The sequence below is a fragment of the Lepus europaeus genome, chromosome 6, assembly GCF_033115175.1.
Source record: "Lepus europaeus isolate LE1 chromosome 6, mLepTim1.pri, whole genome shotgun sequence".
Taxonomy (NCBI): domain Eukaryota; kingdom Metazoa; phylum Chordata; class Mammalia; order Lagomorpha; family Leporidae; genus Lepus; species Lepus europaeus.
In genome coordinates, this window is record NC_084832.1 from 68,497,244 (window position 1) to 68,510,924 (window position 13,681).

At 39.2% G+C, this 13,681-nt stretch overlaps 1 protein-coding gene across 1 annotated transcript in view; it reads right to left on the reverse strand.

Moving 5' to 3' along the window:
* The window catches only part of FREM2 (FRAS1 related extracellular matrix 2), a 210,132-nt gene that overhangs the window by 19,952 nt on the left and 176,499 nt on the right, over positions 1-13,681 (reverse strand). The window contains exons 16-17 of the mRNA XM_062195175.1: positions 7,341-7,472; positions 5,110-5,441 (exon numbers count right to left, since the gene is read on the reverse strand). Of these exons, the coding sequence (XP_062051159.1) occupies positions 5,110-5,441; positions 7,341-7,472 (464 nt within the window). The remainder of the gene's footprint in view (positions 1-5,109; positions 5,442-7,340; positions 7,473-13,681) is intronic.

Here is a 13,681-nt window from a genome sequence, read left to right on the forward strand (position 1 = left end):
GCATCAACAGCCATGGGGAGAATCAATGTTTAAGCTACAGGAAGCTCATAGGAGAAAATGGGATGGACGTTTCCCTAGCTTAAGTTTCACTCCAAGAGAATAAGCAGTATGTTTCATTAGCTTGTAGTATCATTTAGATTATACTGAGGGTTTTAACATTTATAACAAGATCCTGAAATCTCAACAACTGTGAATTTTGTTACCTTTGTGCTATTGGTTATCATGATTATGCTATTCAACTAATTTTCAAGAATGCAAAACGAGAAAAATTATTTTAAAAGGAACTCATGGAATGAGTTGGCCATTGCTGTTCACCAAGAAGGCACGGAAGGCGAAGGACACTCCTGCCCCCTCCCAAAGCCGAAGTCAAAGCAAAGGCTTTGAACGTCAAGAAGGCATTGCTGAAAGGTGTTTACAACCATACTAAAAAGAAGATCCACATCTCACTCACATTCCAGCAGCCCAAGATACTATGCCTCTGGTGGAAACCCCAAATATCCTCAGAAGAGCTTCCCCAGGAGAAATAAGCTTGACTACTATGCCATCATCAAGTTTCCCTTGACCACATAGTCCGCTATGAAGAAAACAGAAGACAACACCATGCTTGTGTTCATTGTGGATGTCAAGGCAAACAAGCACTAGATCAAAAACAGGCTAAATATATATCTTTTCACCATAAAACTAAGAAAATGAGCTGGCCATCTACTTAAGAACGTAATACAAACTACTAAAGAATTAAATTGTTCTTAATACTCTCTCTTAATTTAGTGTCATGTAACATAAGGCCTTTGGGCAATGAGATTTAACTGAAATCTGCAGTTGCCAGTTTTTAGCTAATGGAGCAGAATTGTTGGCAGCTCAGCTACAGTAGCCAAGCAATGACATCCCTGCTAGCAGAGGTCATGGGAAGAACAAAAATAATTTAATAGTCCTCTAAAATAAAAGGGTGCAGCCACATATGGTCAGTTTTGCTGAACATTTTATATTCACATTTAGTCTGAGGAGTTAACACTTTAAAGAGCAAGCTTTGCATGCAAAATGACCTTGACACATTGGAAAAGGGGACAGGTATAATAGGATAAAGCTGAGAGAGAGCAAGAGAATGAGAGAGAGAAATCTTTTATCATCAGTTTATTCCCCAGATTCTCACAACAGCTGGGACTAGGCCAGGATGATGCCAGTAGGATGGGACTCAGTCTGAGTCTCTCACATGCATGGCATGGACTTGAGCACTGGAGCCATTACTGCTGCCTCCCCGGGTACACATCAGGAGGAGACTAGAATCAGCAGGGGAGTGAGAACGCACACCCAGCCACTCCAATTTGAGATGTGGGCATCCCAAGCAGCATCTTTGCAGCTAGGCTAGCTGCTTGCCCTCAGAAATGTTCTTTATAATGACAATGGGCCATAAACTACACAGACCCACAGAAGAGCTCCTCTGCATGATATGATTCCAATAAAGGAGAATTGAACTATAATGTGATCCTATTTATATATCCAATGTAGTTTATGACAAACAGATTGTGAGACTTGGGAAAGTCCCTGAAAGAAGAGCAAGCAGAAAGAAAATACATATGATTTAACAATGGATTGAAAACAGGCTCTGTGAGGGAGCACTAAAAAACGAGTGACATTTGATCCATAAAGGAAAAGACTGAGGGTGATTTTTCATAAAGTCTTTATTTTAATTCTGGGGATAGGATGCTTATTTTTCTGATGTTTCTTTCATGTAGCAGAGACAGGTTGGGGAGGAAGGGCATGAAGAGTTAATGTCATGAGGGCTTCGCAAGTTGGTCAAGGACACATTGCTAGAAAATATCACAACAAAACTTGCGTCTGTATTTGCCCGATTCTAGTATGCAGAAATGTGCCAGGGGATTCCAACACAATCCCATCAAGATGGCATGTACCAATGCCATCGCACTAGTCCAAGTGATCAATTTCAGCTCACAATTGATAGTTCTGATAGGTCTAAGAGTCAAAGAGATCACACAAACAAGACAAGTATCTGCTAATACTAACTGATAGAATCAAAAAGGGAGAGAAAGATCCAACATGGGAAGTGGGATACACAGCAGACTCATAGGATGGCAGATGTCCTAAACAACACTCCAGCCTCAGAATCAGCCCTCAAGGCATTCAGATCTGGCTGAAGAGCCCATGAGAGTATAGCAGGCATGGAAAGCCAAGATATCATGGGAAAAAAAAAAAAGACCTAAATGAATGATCTCTGTGAGTGAGATCCCAGTGGAAAGAACGGGGCCATCAAAGAAGGAGGTACCCTTCTCCGAAGGGAGGAGAGAACTTCCACTTTGACTATGACCCTATCGGAATAAGATCGAAGTCAGCGAACTCTAAAGGCTTCCATAGCCCTGGCAACTCATGACTAGAGCCTAGGGAGATTACTGACGCCATGAACAGGAGTGTCAAATTGTTAAATCAGCAACAGGAGTCACTGTGTACTTACACCCCATGCGGGATCTGTCCCTAATGTGTCGTCTAAAGCGAAGTGATGCTATAACTAGTACTGAAACAGTATTTTTATACTTTGCGTTTCTGTGTGGGCACAAACTGATGAGGTCTTTACTAATTATATACTGAATTGATCTTCTGTATATAAAGAGAATTGGAAATGAAAAAAAAAAACAACCTGGTGTTAAAATGGAAATGGCATAGAAAATTAATTAATTTGAAAAAAAAATTATGTAGGATCTCTGTCTTTAATGTGCTGTACATTGCTATTTAATGCTATAATTAGTAATCCAATGGTAGTTTTTTCACTTTGTGTTGCTATATGGGCAAAATGTTGAAATCTTTACCTAATATATACTAAACTGATCTTCTGTATACAAAGAGAATTGAAAATGAATCTTTACATGAATGGAAGGGGAAAGGGAGCGGGAAGGGGGAGGATTGCGGGCGGGAGGGAAGTTATGGGAGGGGGGAAGCCATTGTAACCCATGGGCTATACTTTGGAAATTTATATTCATTAAATAAAAGTTAAAAAAAAAAAGAAAATGGAAAGTATAAAAAAAAATATCACAACAAAACTTGCGTCTGTATTTGCCCGATTCTAGTATGCAGGCTCTTTCTACCATTTCACATTGTCTTTTTGTTGGCATTTCTTGGGGGATTTTTACTAATTTGTGCAAATTACTGAATATTGCTGTCTTTAGAGGAAGCTGTTAAGATAATGCCTCATGACATAAGCGTCCTATAGTTTCTGGAGAAAATGTGTCTGCTCATTCAACATCAACACCAACTGAACTTTTGATGTTTCAGAGCTTTGCTGTGGGGTTAAACTGATAATTGATTATCATCTACCTTTCTCCTGTAATTGTTTTATATTTTGACTACTAGGAATATAGCACAAATTGCTGATTATGCTGATTTGCTCCATACACATTGCATACATTTATTGAATAATGACACTGCATTCAATAAACATGTATAATTATTGCCAATCAAAAAAAAAAAAAAGGAATATAGCACAGAAAAAAAGATTTGCTTCACCTTGGAAAAATCTTGAAAGATGTGATGTTTCTGCATGCCATTCAATGATTTAATGCACGAGCCTACTTAGATAATTCCTTATTTAGTCAAGGTAAGAAAGACTTGCTTTTTAGTTGAAATGCTTATTATAGTTTTATACTATAACATATATGTTTTAGATTCTCTAATATAACCCCAAATGAATACTTTGCTTTCTTATCATTACAACAATTTTTTTGTGATGACGATAGTAACAGGACAATTTTTTTATGTGTGTGTCTTTTATATGTAAATATCTGTGCAGTATGAACAAGAATTAGTAACTGTAGTGAGGAAATAAAAATAAAAAGTCTGTATATACAAGATGTATTATATTTAAAAATATAAGCTATTCGGCCAGCGCCGCGGCTCACTAGGCTAATCCTCCGCCTTGCGGCGCCGGCACACCGGGTTCTAGTCCCGGTCGGGGCACCGATCCTGTCCCGGTTGCTCCTCTTCCAGGCCAGCTCTCTGCTGTGGCCAGGGAGTGCAGTGGAGGATGGCCCAAGTCCTTGGGCCCTGCACTCCATGGGAGACCAGGAGAAGCACCTGGCTCCTGCCATCGGATCAGCGCGGTGCGCCGGCCGCAGTGTGCCTACCGTGGCGGCCATTGGAGGGTGAACCAACGGCAAAAGGAATAACCTTTCTCTCTGTCTCTCTCTCACTGTCCACTCTGCCTGTCAAAAATAAATTAAAAAAAAAAAGCTATTAACAAAAATACTTTCAATGTTGGCGATGAAGGAGAAAAAACAAAGGGATCAAAAGAGGAGAAAACTAGAAAAGAAAATGATGAAAGAGAAACAAGGATGTAGAAGGGGAGAAGGAGGTTAGGGAAAGATGAAAGTATGGAGGCAGAAAACCTAAACTGGTGCTCAATCTCATAAATCCTTACTTGCTATGGTGCATAACACACTATCACATGCATCTGGGCCCAAATAGAAGAAATAATGGCATATATTTTAAAGGGAAATCAGTATTTGCATTTTTAAATCACAATAGATTTGGAGTTTAAGGCAATAATTATATAATGTCTTCTTTTTTTCTTTTTTAAAAAGATTCATGTATTTATTTGAAAGGCAGAGTTACAGAGAAGCAGAGGCAGAGAGAGAAATCTTCCACCCTAGTTCACTCCCCAAATGGCTGCAATGGCTGGAGCTGGGCTGACCTGAAGCCAGGAGCCAGGAGTTTCTTCCAGGTCTCCCATGCAGGGGCCATCTTCTACAGCTTTCCCAGACTACAGCAGAGAGTTGGATTGGAAGTGGAGCAGCCAGGACTTGAACTGGCATCCATATGGGATACTGACCCTGCAGGCAGTGGCTTTACCTGCTATACCACAGTGCCGGCCCCTGTAAAGTCCTCTTAATACGAAGACAGAGTTACCCACTGTTCAAAAATTTTTATATTTTGAGACAATATTCTAGAAGTAGGCATGGATTCTCACCCCTCCATGTCAATCATCTGGTTCCTTTTGTTACCTACATTGCTGAAATTGGAGGTAGGATTCAATATAAATCTAGGTAACAGAACAAACTCATTGGTTTATGTGGTGAAGAAAGCTCAGATGTGAAAAACCTGTACCTGTCCGTCTGTTCCAATGGAGCCTCCGCAGTCGGTGAGGAGTTCTGACATGTCGTAGTAGCTGACAAACTCCCACAAACAGGCCTCCAGGTTTAGGTTTCGGTAAAAGCGCAAGGTACTGGAGCCTCGGATGGATGAGCTGTACTGGTAAGGAAATGTCTCTCCAATCACTTCTGGATTTTTGGTAGCATCCGTCAAGAAACCATGGTGGGTTTTCACTTCAGTATAATCTAGGAGGTTGGAACACCTGTGGTTCCCAACTCTTGTACCATCAGGGCTGAGGGTCAACTCAAAGTTGGAGAGCTCTCTGGTAGAGATCACAGGGAGCATGCCTGTGGGGAAAGGGAAGTGCTGTTACCTTCTTTCAGGCAGTCAAGACCTTTGAAGTCATTAGAATGACTTAATCTTTTGAGAAAACAGTGTTACAAAGTATCGCACAGCAGTGATGATCAAAATGGTGTTTGGGAATCCTGGGGTTCCCCAGGATTTTTTACAAGATTCATGATATTAAAGTTATTTTCATATGCTGTTATTTGGATTTTCCACCTGCATTCTCTTACAAGTACATAGTAGAGTTCTTCAGAGGCTATTAGATGTGACAGACTGCTATAGGTTGAACACAGAATCAGATATGAGAATTCAGTTACCTTCTTTTGAGACATTAATGATGCCTTCAAAATATAAAATGATGCCAACCCTTTTTATTTCATAAATTATAGTTATTTTTCTTACAAACTTTTTATATCAATATGTAATAAATTTTCAGTTTTTAATGAATGAGTAGATAAATATTTAACAACTCCTTAGTTTTAACTTCAAATTTAGCATATATTTTTAGATAGAACCCACAAACACAAAATGTCTTTGAGATCCTCGATAATTTTTAAGGTTATGCTAAAATCAAAAATTTGAAAATTGCCCATATAGACTAAGCATTGGCAAACTATGCGAGGACTTGTGGACCCTGAGGTTCCATGTCAAAGCTATTCAATGCTGCCACTCTAGAGAGAAAGTCTCTACTACATAAAAGAATGGATATAACCATGTGCAATAAAGCTTTATTATGGACAATGAACTTGAATTTCCTCTAAAACCCATAAAACCCATTCCTAGCTTGCAGACCACACAAGAACAGGCAGCAGATTTCCTGTGGGCCATAGTTTGCTGACTCCGCAAAAGTCTACACCAGAGCTTTTGAGCTGTCCCATCACTCCCTTGCAGATTTCCTCGGAGCAGAACTATGGCCCTGCAAAGGACTGGTCAACCCCTACCTTGCTCCTGGGAGAGCTGTTGTATAGAACATCACAGAAAATGCAAAGTCAAACTCTGTTGGTGGTAAAAGGGATCCCTTCTCTATTAGGAAGAAACTGTTAGAAGTCTGGTTTCTCCTCATGGGTCCCTTGTCAGCCGTTTGAGTCTTAGAGTCACACTCACACCTGGGCTTATAGAAAGCATGGTCAGATGTGGGAGCAATGCTTTGCTGTAAAGAGATGCAGAATCTGATCTACCTTTCTCCTCTCTCAGAAATACTAGCTTGGGTTTGTTAATGAGCAGACAAAGCAGGGTGTTCTTGTTCTTGGAGAGGAGGGTTCTACCTTGCCATTCCTAATGTTGCCTAATGCTTCCATTTGCTCAGATGCATAAAATATAAGATCATGTAGTAAAATTAATATTAGCCATTTATTTCATGTACAGAGTGAATTGAACGGAAAACAACTTGAAAATGCCTTTTGATACATGGGAAAATGTTCATAAAGCAACGTTTCTTTACTTGTAGAAAATGAACACAAAATATGACCCCTATTAGTATCACATTTTATTATATTTTAATGTATAAGACATATCTTAGTTATAGGATCAATGTTGAGAGACTTATAAAACCCCAGTTATGAAAGTCAGTACATGTTGAAGTTAAACGTTGATAAATCAAGTCCAAGTTCAAGTCTGAAGACATATCTGTGCTCTTTCACAGTAAACTAGCAAATAAAGAAAGTTTGATTCGTTGTCTTTGGACACAGTTAGACTTATCTAATTTGAAAGACTATTTCAAGGGTCAGAACTTTAAAAACTGAGTAGAAAGAAAGTAGAAACAGTTGAAAGACATAGGGCTTTAATTTCTAGTTGCAAATGGAGCACTGATCTAAACATTGTTTTTCAGAAGATTAAGCAAAATAAACCATACCATGAGGAACCCAAACATGTCCATGGACTGGCTTACCCAAGTCACCTACCATCTATGTGTGGCATTGTGACAGTGAGTTTGATGAGGTTTGCGAAGTCTGGATCCTCAGGGCCTGTGTAGCGCAATTTAGCTGAGAACGGCTCTGCTCCCACTACCCCTGGCACACGCGGCTGACAAAGACCTCAAGGAAAAAAAATGAATATTTATGCTAAAAGAAGATAATAGAGGTCACCTACAGAGTATTTTAAAAGTAGGTGCTATTATTTTTCTATGTACTTTAAATTATCTGTGGATTGGGCAAAGCTGAGTGTGTACTACAAGGAAGCAGGCAGCACAGTGTGGAAAGTCATTCCAGCAGACGGCTCAGTAGCCGTCAGAGATGTTTCAGAGATTGAGAAAGAGTTATTACTCAATGTGATTTCATATGCACTGGTCATTCTAGGTTATGATCGTATTCACAAAATCATTTTAATTTAACTGTGAGCAGATATGGTAAAAAATGACCGAAAGTCAATATGGAAATTTAAATATAATTTTATTACATGAATTTAATTTTTACCCTAGAATGATATACTTGAGTAGTTTAAAAATATGCATTATTTATTAGTGTGTAAAACTAAAAGTGCACTAATTTTAAAAGCAAAAACTAAATCCAACAACAAAATGTAGATAGTAGATTTTTCTCTGTTTCTTAACAGAGAAACAGTCATGTTTCTTTTTATTTATTTCCTTCCCTCCCTCCTCCATCCCTCCTTTTCTCTCTCTCATTCTTTTCATTTCCCCTCCATTTTTCCTGCCTTCCTTTTCTCCTTCCTTCCTTCCTTCCTTCCTTCCTTCCTTCCTTCCTTCCTTCCTATCATCTATCTAAAAGATATCTCTCAATAACTTCTAATAATTTTGAAATGAAACTCCTCCTCCAACATTTTCTTTAATAGAATGTTGATATCTTAATTTATCATCATGGAAAGGAACAATATGCTGGATTATAATTTTAAATATTGGGAAATGTGTAATTTCTATTTGCACAAAATAGAAGAAATAGGTATTTATTAGAACAATAAAGTCAAAAGCAGGCCCCAGCATCTTAGTTGTCTGCTTTACTAATAGGAGGACTCATTTTAGGGCATTGTTTAATAGCTTAGGTTTCACCAGAAACTAAAAAATCATATATTTTAATTCTAATAAAAGAGCATTTTTATTACATATGATATTCACAGATATTTGACATTGAATACACCACGGTGGTGATGAACATATGATCTTTCTTTATGTAACAAATACACTTCTGAATGTTCAATGCAAATGAATGTTTTAGAAGTAGAATCACATAATATTATCTTTAAAAAACTAATCAAAACTTTTTCTGCAGAGCAAAGAATTAGTTTACAAAGTGGATTTCCCGTCTCTAGCCACATCCTATTCTCCACCCTCAGTATATCCTTGACTCCAGCCCCAAGCCTTGTAATACCAAGGTAAGAGCAAGTGCACATTTGTATCTGTCCTGACTGTCCTTCCCCACTTGTCACAGACTCCTGGCTACCCAGCAACCACTGAACTCCTCCCAGGTCATATGGATGCCCGTCCACATCTGCTCCCTGCATTCCATCTCCTGGTTCTACTTCTCCCTTTCCAGAGCTTCTCTATTTCTTCACTAGTGTGTTGTGTATGGAAGATTCCATGTTCTTCCATGCTTCTATCAGTCATTGCTCATTCGTTATTTTGCTCGACCATTGTCTAATTTCAGCTGAAGCATCTCCTCTTTTATGAGCCTTTTCTGACTCACTCAGGGTGGAACTAATCACTTCTTTTTTTAAAACTTTTATTTAATGAATATAAATTTCCAGTGTACAGCTTATGGATTACAATGGCTTCCCCCTCCCATAACTTCCCTCCCACCTGCAACCCTCCCCTCTCCCACTCCATCACCCCTTCCATTCACATCAAGATTCACTTTCAATTCTCTTTATATACAGAAGATCAATTTAGTATAAAGATTTCAACAGTTTGCACCCACATAGAAACACAAAGTGAAACATACTGTTTGAGTATTAGTTAGAGCATTAAATCAAAATGTATAGCACATTAAGGACAGAGATCCCACATGAGGAGCAAGTGCACAGTGACTCCTGTTGTTGACCCAACAAATTGACACTCTAGTTTATGGCGCCAGTAACCACCCTAGGCTCTCGTCATGAGTTGCCAAGGCTATGGAAGCCTTCCAAGTTTACCGACTCTGATCATATTTAGACAAGGTCATAAAAGACAGGATGAGGATAGTAACCAATGATCCTAAGAGTGGCATTTACCAGGTTTGAACAATTATACAGCATTAAGTGGGGAAGAGGACCATCAGTACACACAGGTTGGGAGTAGAGCCATTGGTGGTAGAGTAGAGGTTATGATTACAAAGGAATGAGGCCCAAGTGTGCTAGACAGGGTCTAGAACAAAGGACAGAGTCATTATTAGAGGAGCTAAGAAAGGTGCTGTCTAAGCTACAGTTAAGTTTTCTGACTGAGAGGCAAATAGAACCTGATAGAAGGGGCTTGATAATAATCTGTTGGGCTTTAGGCCTTGTAAGTTAAGAGGCCCAGACCTATCTATCTCTTCACATGGGGTATATCCTAAGGGAGGTGTGAACCTCCTAGGGGAAGGCACTCTGTTGACTTTCATTACTTGGCTGGCCTGGGAGAAGAGCTGGCCAGGTAAAGGTAGGTGACATCTCTAACAAGAAATTTACAGTTCTGCCTGCAATGTTGCTGACCCTACTTGACCATCCCCTCAGCTGCAGTGGTCACTTTGGAAGTTGGGCTGAGTGAAGGGCTTTTCAGCTTAGAGCCAATAAGATCTGTGGCTCTGACCTGGGCATCCTTCGACTCCAGGGCAGGTCCATTTCCAGTGATCCAACTCTTGGCAGAGCTGCCAGGGCTCTTCACAAGCTGACTTCTGCTGAAGCCCAGGCTTACCACATTGAAAGCCACTGCAGTGGATTGGCCTGTTGGGTCTCCTTGAGGGCAGATCACTGTACAGATCAGCCATTAATAGGCCTGCCACCCATTGCTTCTGATGCCGAGCTTTCTTTTCCTCCTGGTTTTTGTTAAAGCAGACCAGAGGATGCAAGTCAAGGGAGTGCCCAAGTCCCATCTCTAATCTTTGGTGGCCTGAACTACAAGTCTATAGTCACAGGCATGTTCTGTAGTAGTTTTTCTAAGGTAGACAATGCCCATGAGGAAAATTATATTCTCACTTTAAAACTTTCTTTCCCTTTGGTCTGAAAGGGAGGTTTTTTCTATTTACTGTTTACTTCGCTGATGGTGAAGTAAATCTAGCTATGAGATTATTATTTAAGCTCTTATTTTGGCTATGCTGTTACAAAAAAAATGTTAGCCATCTCTTTTATAAGGTCTAAAGATTAAATTGTGCATCCTACAGATTCCTTTATAACAGAATTAGTTTCCTACCTTGAGGAGAATAGAGAAATGAAAGAACAAGTTGGGCTTCGAATAGAGAAATGAGGGAGCAAGTCCTAGATCGCTTGCTGACAATAGCAATATCACATGAATACTTAGCAAACAGTTTCAACCATTAGATAACAACTTAAGAAAACATTTACCAGAAGGTCCAATGCCTTCTATAAATTTTAAGAATCATGTATTTGAAAACACCTCTTAAATATCTAACATGGTGTAGTTTGTTTAACCAGTAAACTTAAGCACAACCATATAAAATGTTTTTAGTTTCTTTCTACCAACAAGTATAAAACATATGATGCAGAGATTCAGGTCACACGAATTAAAATGTATCTTTGATTAATTTTAGCAGCTTAAATTTATGGACAATCTTATCTATAAGCCAATTAAAATAAAACTCTTAATAAAATTTTCCCATGTGGACATACAATATGTACACACATATAAAATAACATAATAGACCAATATAGCAATTTTAATAATAGCTTTTAAAATATTTAACTCTTTTTGTAGATTGCCAATTGATTTGAATTGCTTTTTCTTTTTAGTAACCTCAGTTAACCATACTTTCTCTCAGTTGGTACTGTTAATACATTATTGGCTTCATCTGTTTACAGAGCCATCCCAAAGTACTGAATACAATAGAAGTGGCTGGAAAAAGTCCATAGGAACCTATAGGAGGACAGCTAAACACAGAACCAACAACGCTTTAGTTTTATGAGCAGCACATCATATATAACTGTGGATGACAAAAGACTTTAAGTTGCCATGTTTAAAATTATAAACTCATCAACCAACAAGAGGCACTTGCTTACTTCACAGTATTTTTGAAAGCACCTGCAGGATTTTACAAGTATTTAACCCTTTAGGCCTCTGGGGCTTTCTCATTAAGATAACTATCATGTCTAGTAACACAAGATCATTAGACTTTTTAATTCTCAAACATTTGTATTAATAGCATTTTCCATTATAGAAACTTAAAATTTGGTACCACGTCACATCTTGACAGTACTTCTAATATAATCCAAATAGCCTGATTAGTTGGTGTCTCTATAAGATGAGAGACATAGGTCCTTCAATTTTTCAGTTGGGCCCAAACTGGAAAAACCAAAGTCGAAGATTTTCTTTATGTTTCACTGTGGTGAGTTTGATTACAACATGTCGTGGTGAGGATCTCTTTTGGTCATGTTTATTAGGGGTTCTATAAGCTTCCTGTACTAAGATGCCTCTTTCCTCTCCAAACCTGGGAAATTTTCTGCTAGTATCTCACTGAAAATGCCTTCTAATCCTTTCTCCCTCTCCATGCCTTCAGGAACTCCTAGAACCCGAATATTAGGTTTTTTAATAGTATCCTGTAGATTCCCGACAATATTTTTTTAGATTTCTAATTTCTTCTTCTTTTCTTTGGTTTGCCTGTTTCCTTTCCTGTTCTCTGTCTTCTAAGTCTGATATTCTCTCTTCTGCTTCGCCCATTATGTTTTTAAGGCTTTTTAATGTGTTTGTCATTTGATCTATTGAATTCTTCATTTCATTATGATTTCTCGTCACTATCAGAGTTTCTTGTTCTACTAGTTGTTTCATTTCATTTTGATTCCTCCTTAATATTTCACTTTCACGAGAGAGATTTTCTATCTTGTCCATTAAGGATTTCTGTAGTTCAAGAATTTGTTTTTGAGAACTTCTTAATGTTCTTATCAATTTTTTGAGATCTGCTTCTTGCATTTCTTCTATCTCATCATCTTCATAATCTTGAATTGGGGTGTCTTTTTCATTTGGGGGCGTCATAGTGTCTTCCTTGTTCTTGTTATCTCGGTTTTTGCGTTTGTTGTTTGGCATGTTGGAGATATTTGGTTTCTTCACTGTGGTGTTTTTCTTGTTATACTATGGCTCTAGGTTAAGTGGACTGTCTGCTTTCAATGGAGCCTTAGAGGCTTGAGATGAGTGTGGCCTGAGAGCTGTGTTTGGTTCCTCAGGGTTGAGGGTGTGTCAAAGATGACACTCCCAGGTTAGGCATGGTAAATCTCTCTTCTTTCCTTCCTTCCTTTCTTTCTTTCTTTCTTTCTTTCTTTTTTTTTTTTTTTTTGATTCAAAAGGGAAGTAAATCTGCACAGCTGAACGTAATTGGAGGTAGTTAGCAGGCGAACGATATACCCACAGGAGCCAGAGATTGGAAGCTCTTTCCCAAGGACCACACAGGGAATCTGTGCTGCCCTCAGTGTGGGCTCCAATTCTCCTGCAGTCTCCCACTGGATTGCCAAGTTAGATGCTAATCTCCTGTTATTTCACCCCTCCCCCCAGAGTCAGGTTTTTCTGCTAGGCTCAGGGATGGTGCAGACCTGAGGTCGCCCTGCTTATGACGTATTTCCAAAATGGTGCCTGCTCTTTGTCTTGCTCGCCTTTGAGGGGTGAGTGGAGGGAGAGAAACTCGTGTCCGTATTGGTCACTTTTTTTTTTTTTCTCTCTCTTTTCTAGTTAGCCTGGTGAACTTTTCCCCACGGAGTTTCAAGCCTCATTCCCTCTAGTCTCCTCTTTCCGCTTGCCTGTTGGTGTCTCGGGCTATTGAGGTTCGGCTCACCTCGAGTTCCAGCGCTGGTGTGTTGAGTCTGCTGCTGGTGTCCCGAACTTGGGCTCCCACGCTCTCCATGCAGGTCCACTGTGAATCACTAGTTCCGGAAGTGTTTCCTCTGCTGTTTCTTCCCCTACTCTTCCTTGACCCTGCAGTATCTCCACTGTTATTAAACTGTGTCTTCCTGGACTATCTTTGTGCTCCCTTCCTATTCTGCCATCTTGCCACTCTCTGGAACTAATCACTTCTAATTCTGCATTTCTGTGCCCTATTCATGCTAAAATGTATCTGTATCTTTAACTTCATTATGAATTGCTCAAGGTCAAGGATACTACCTTATTTTTCATATTTCCTTT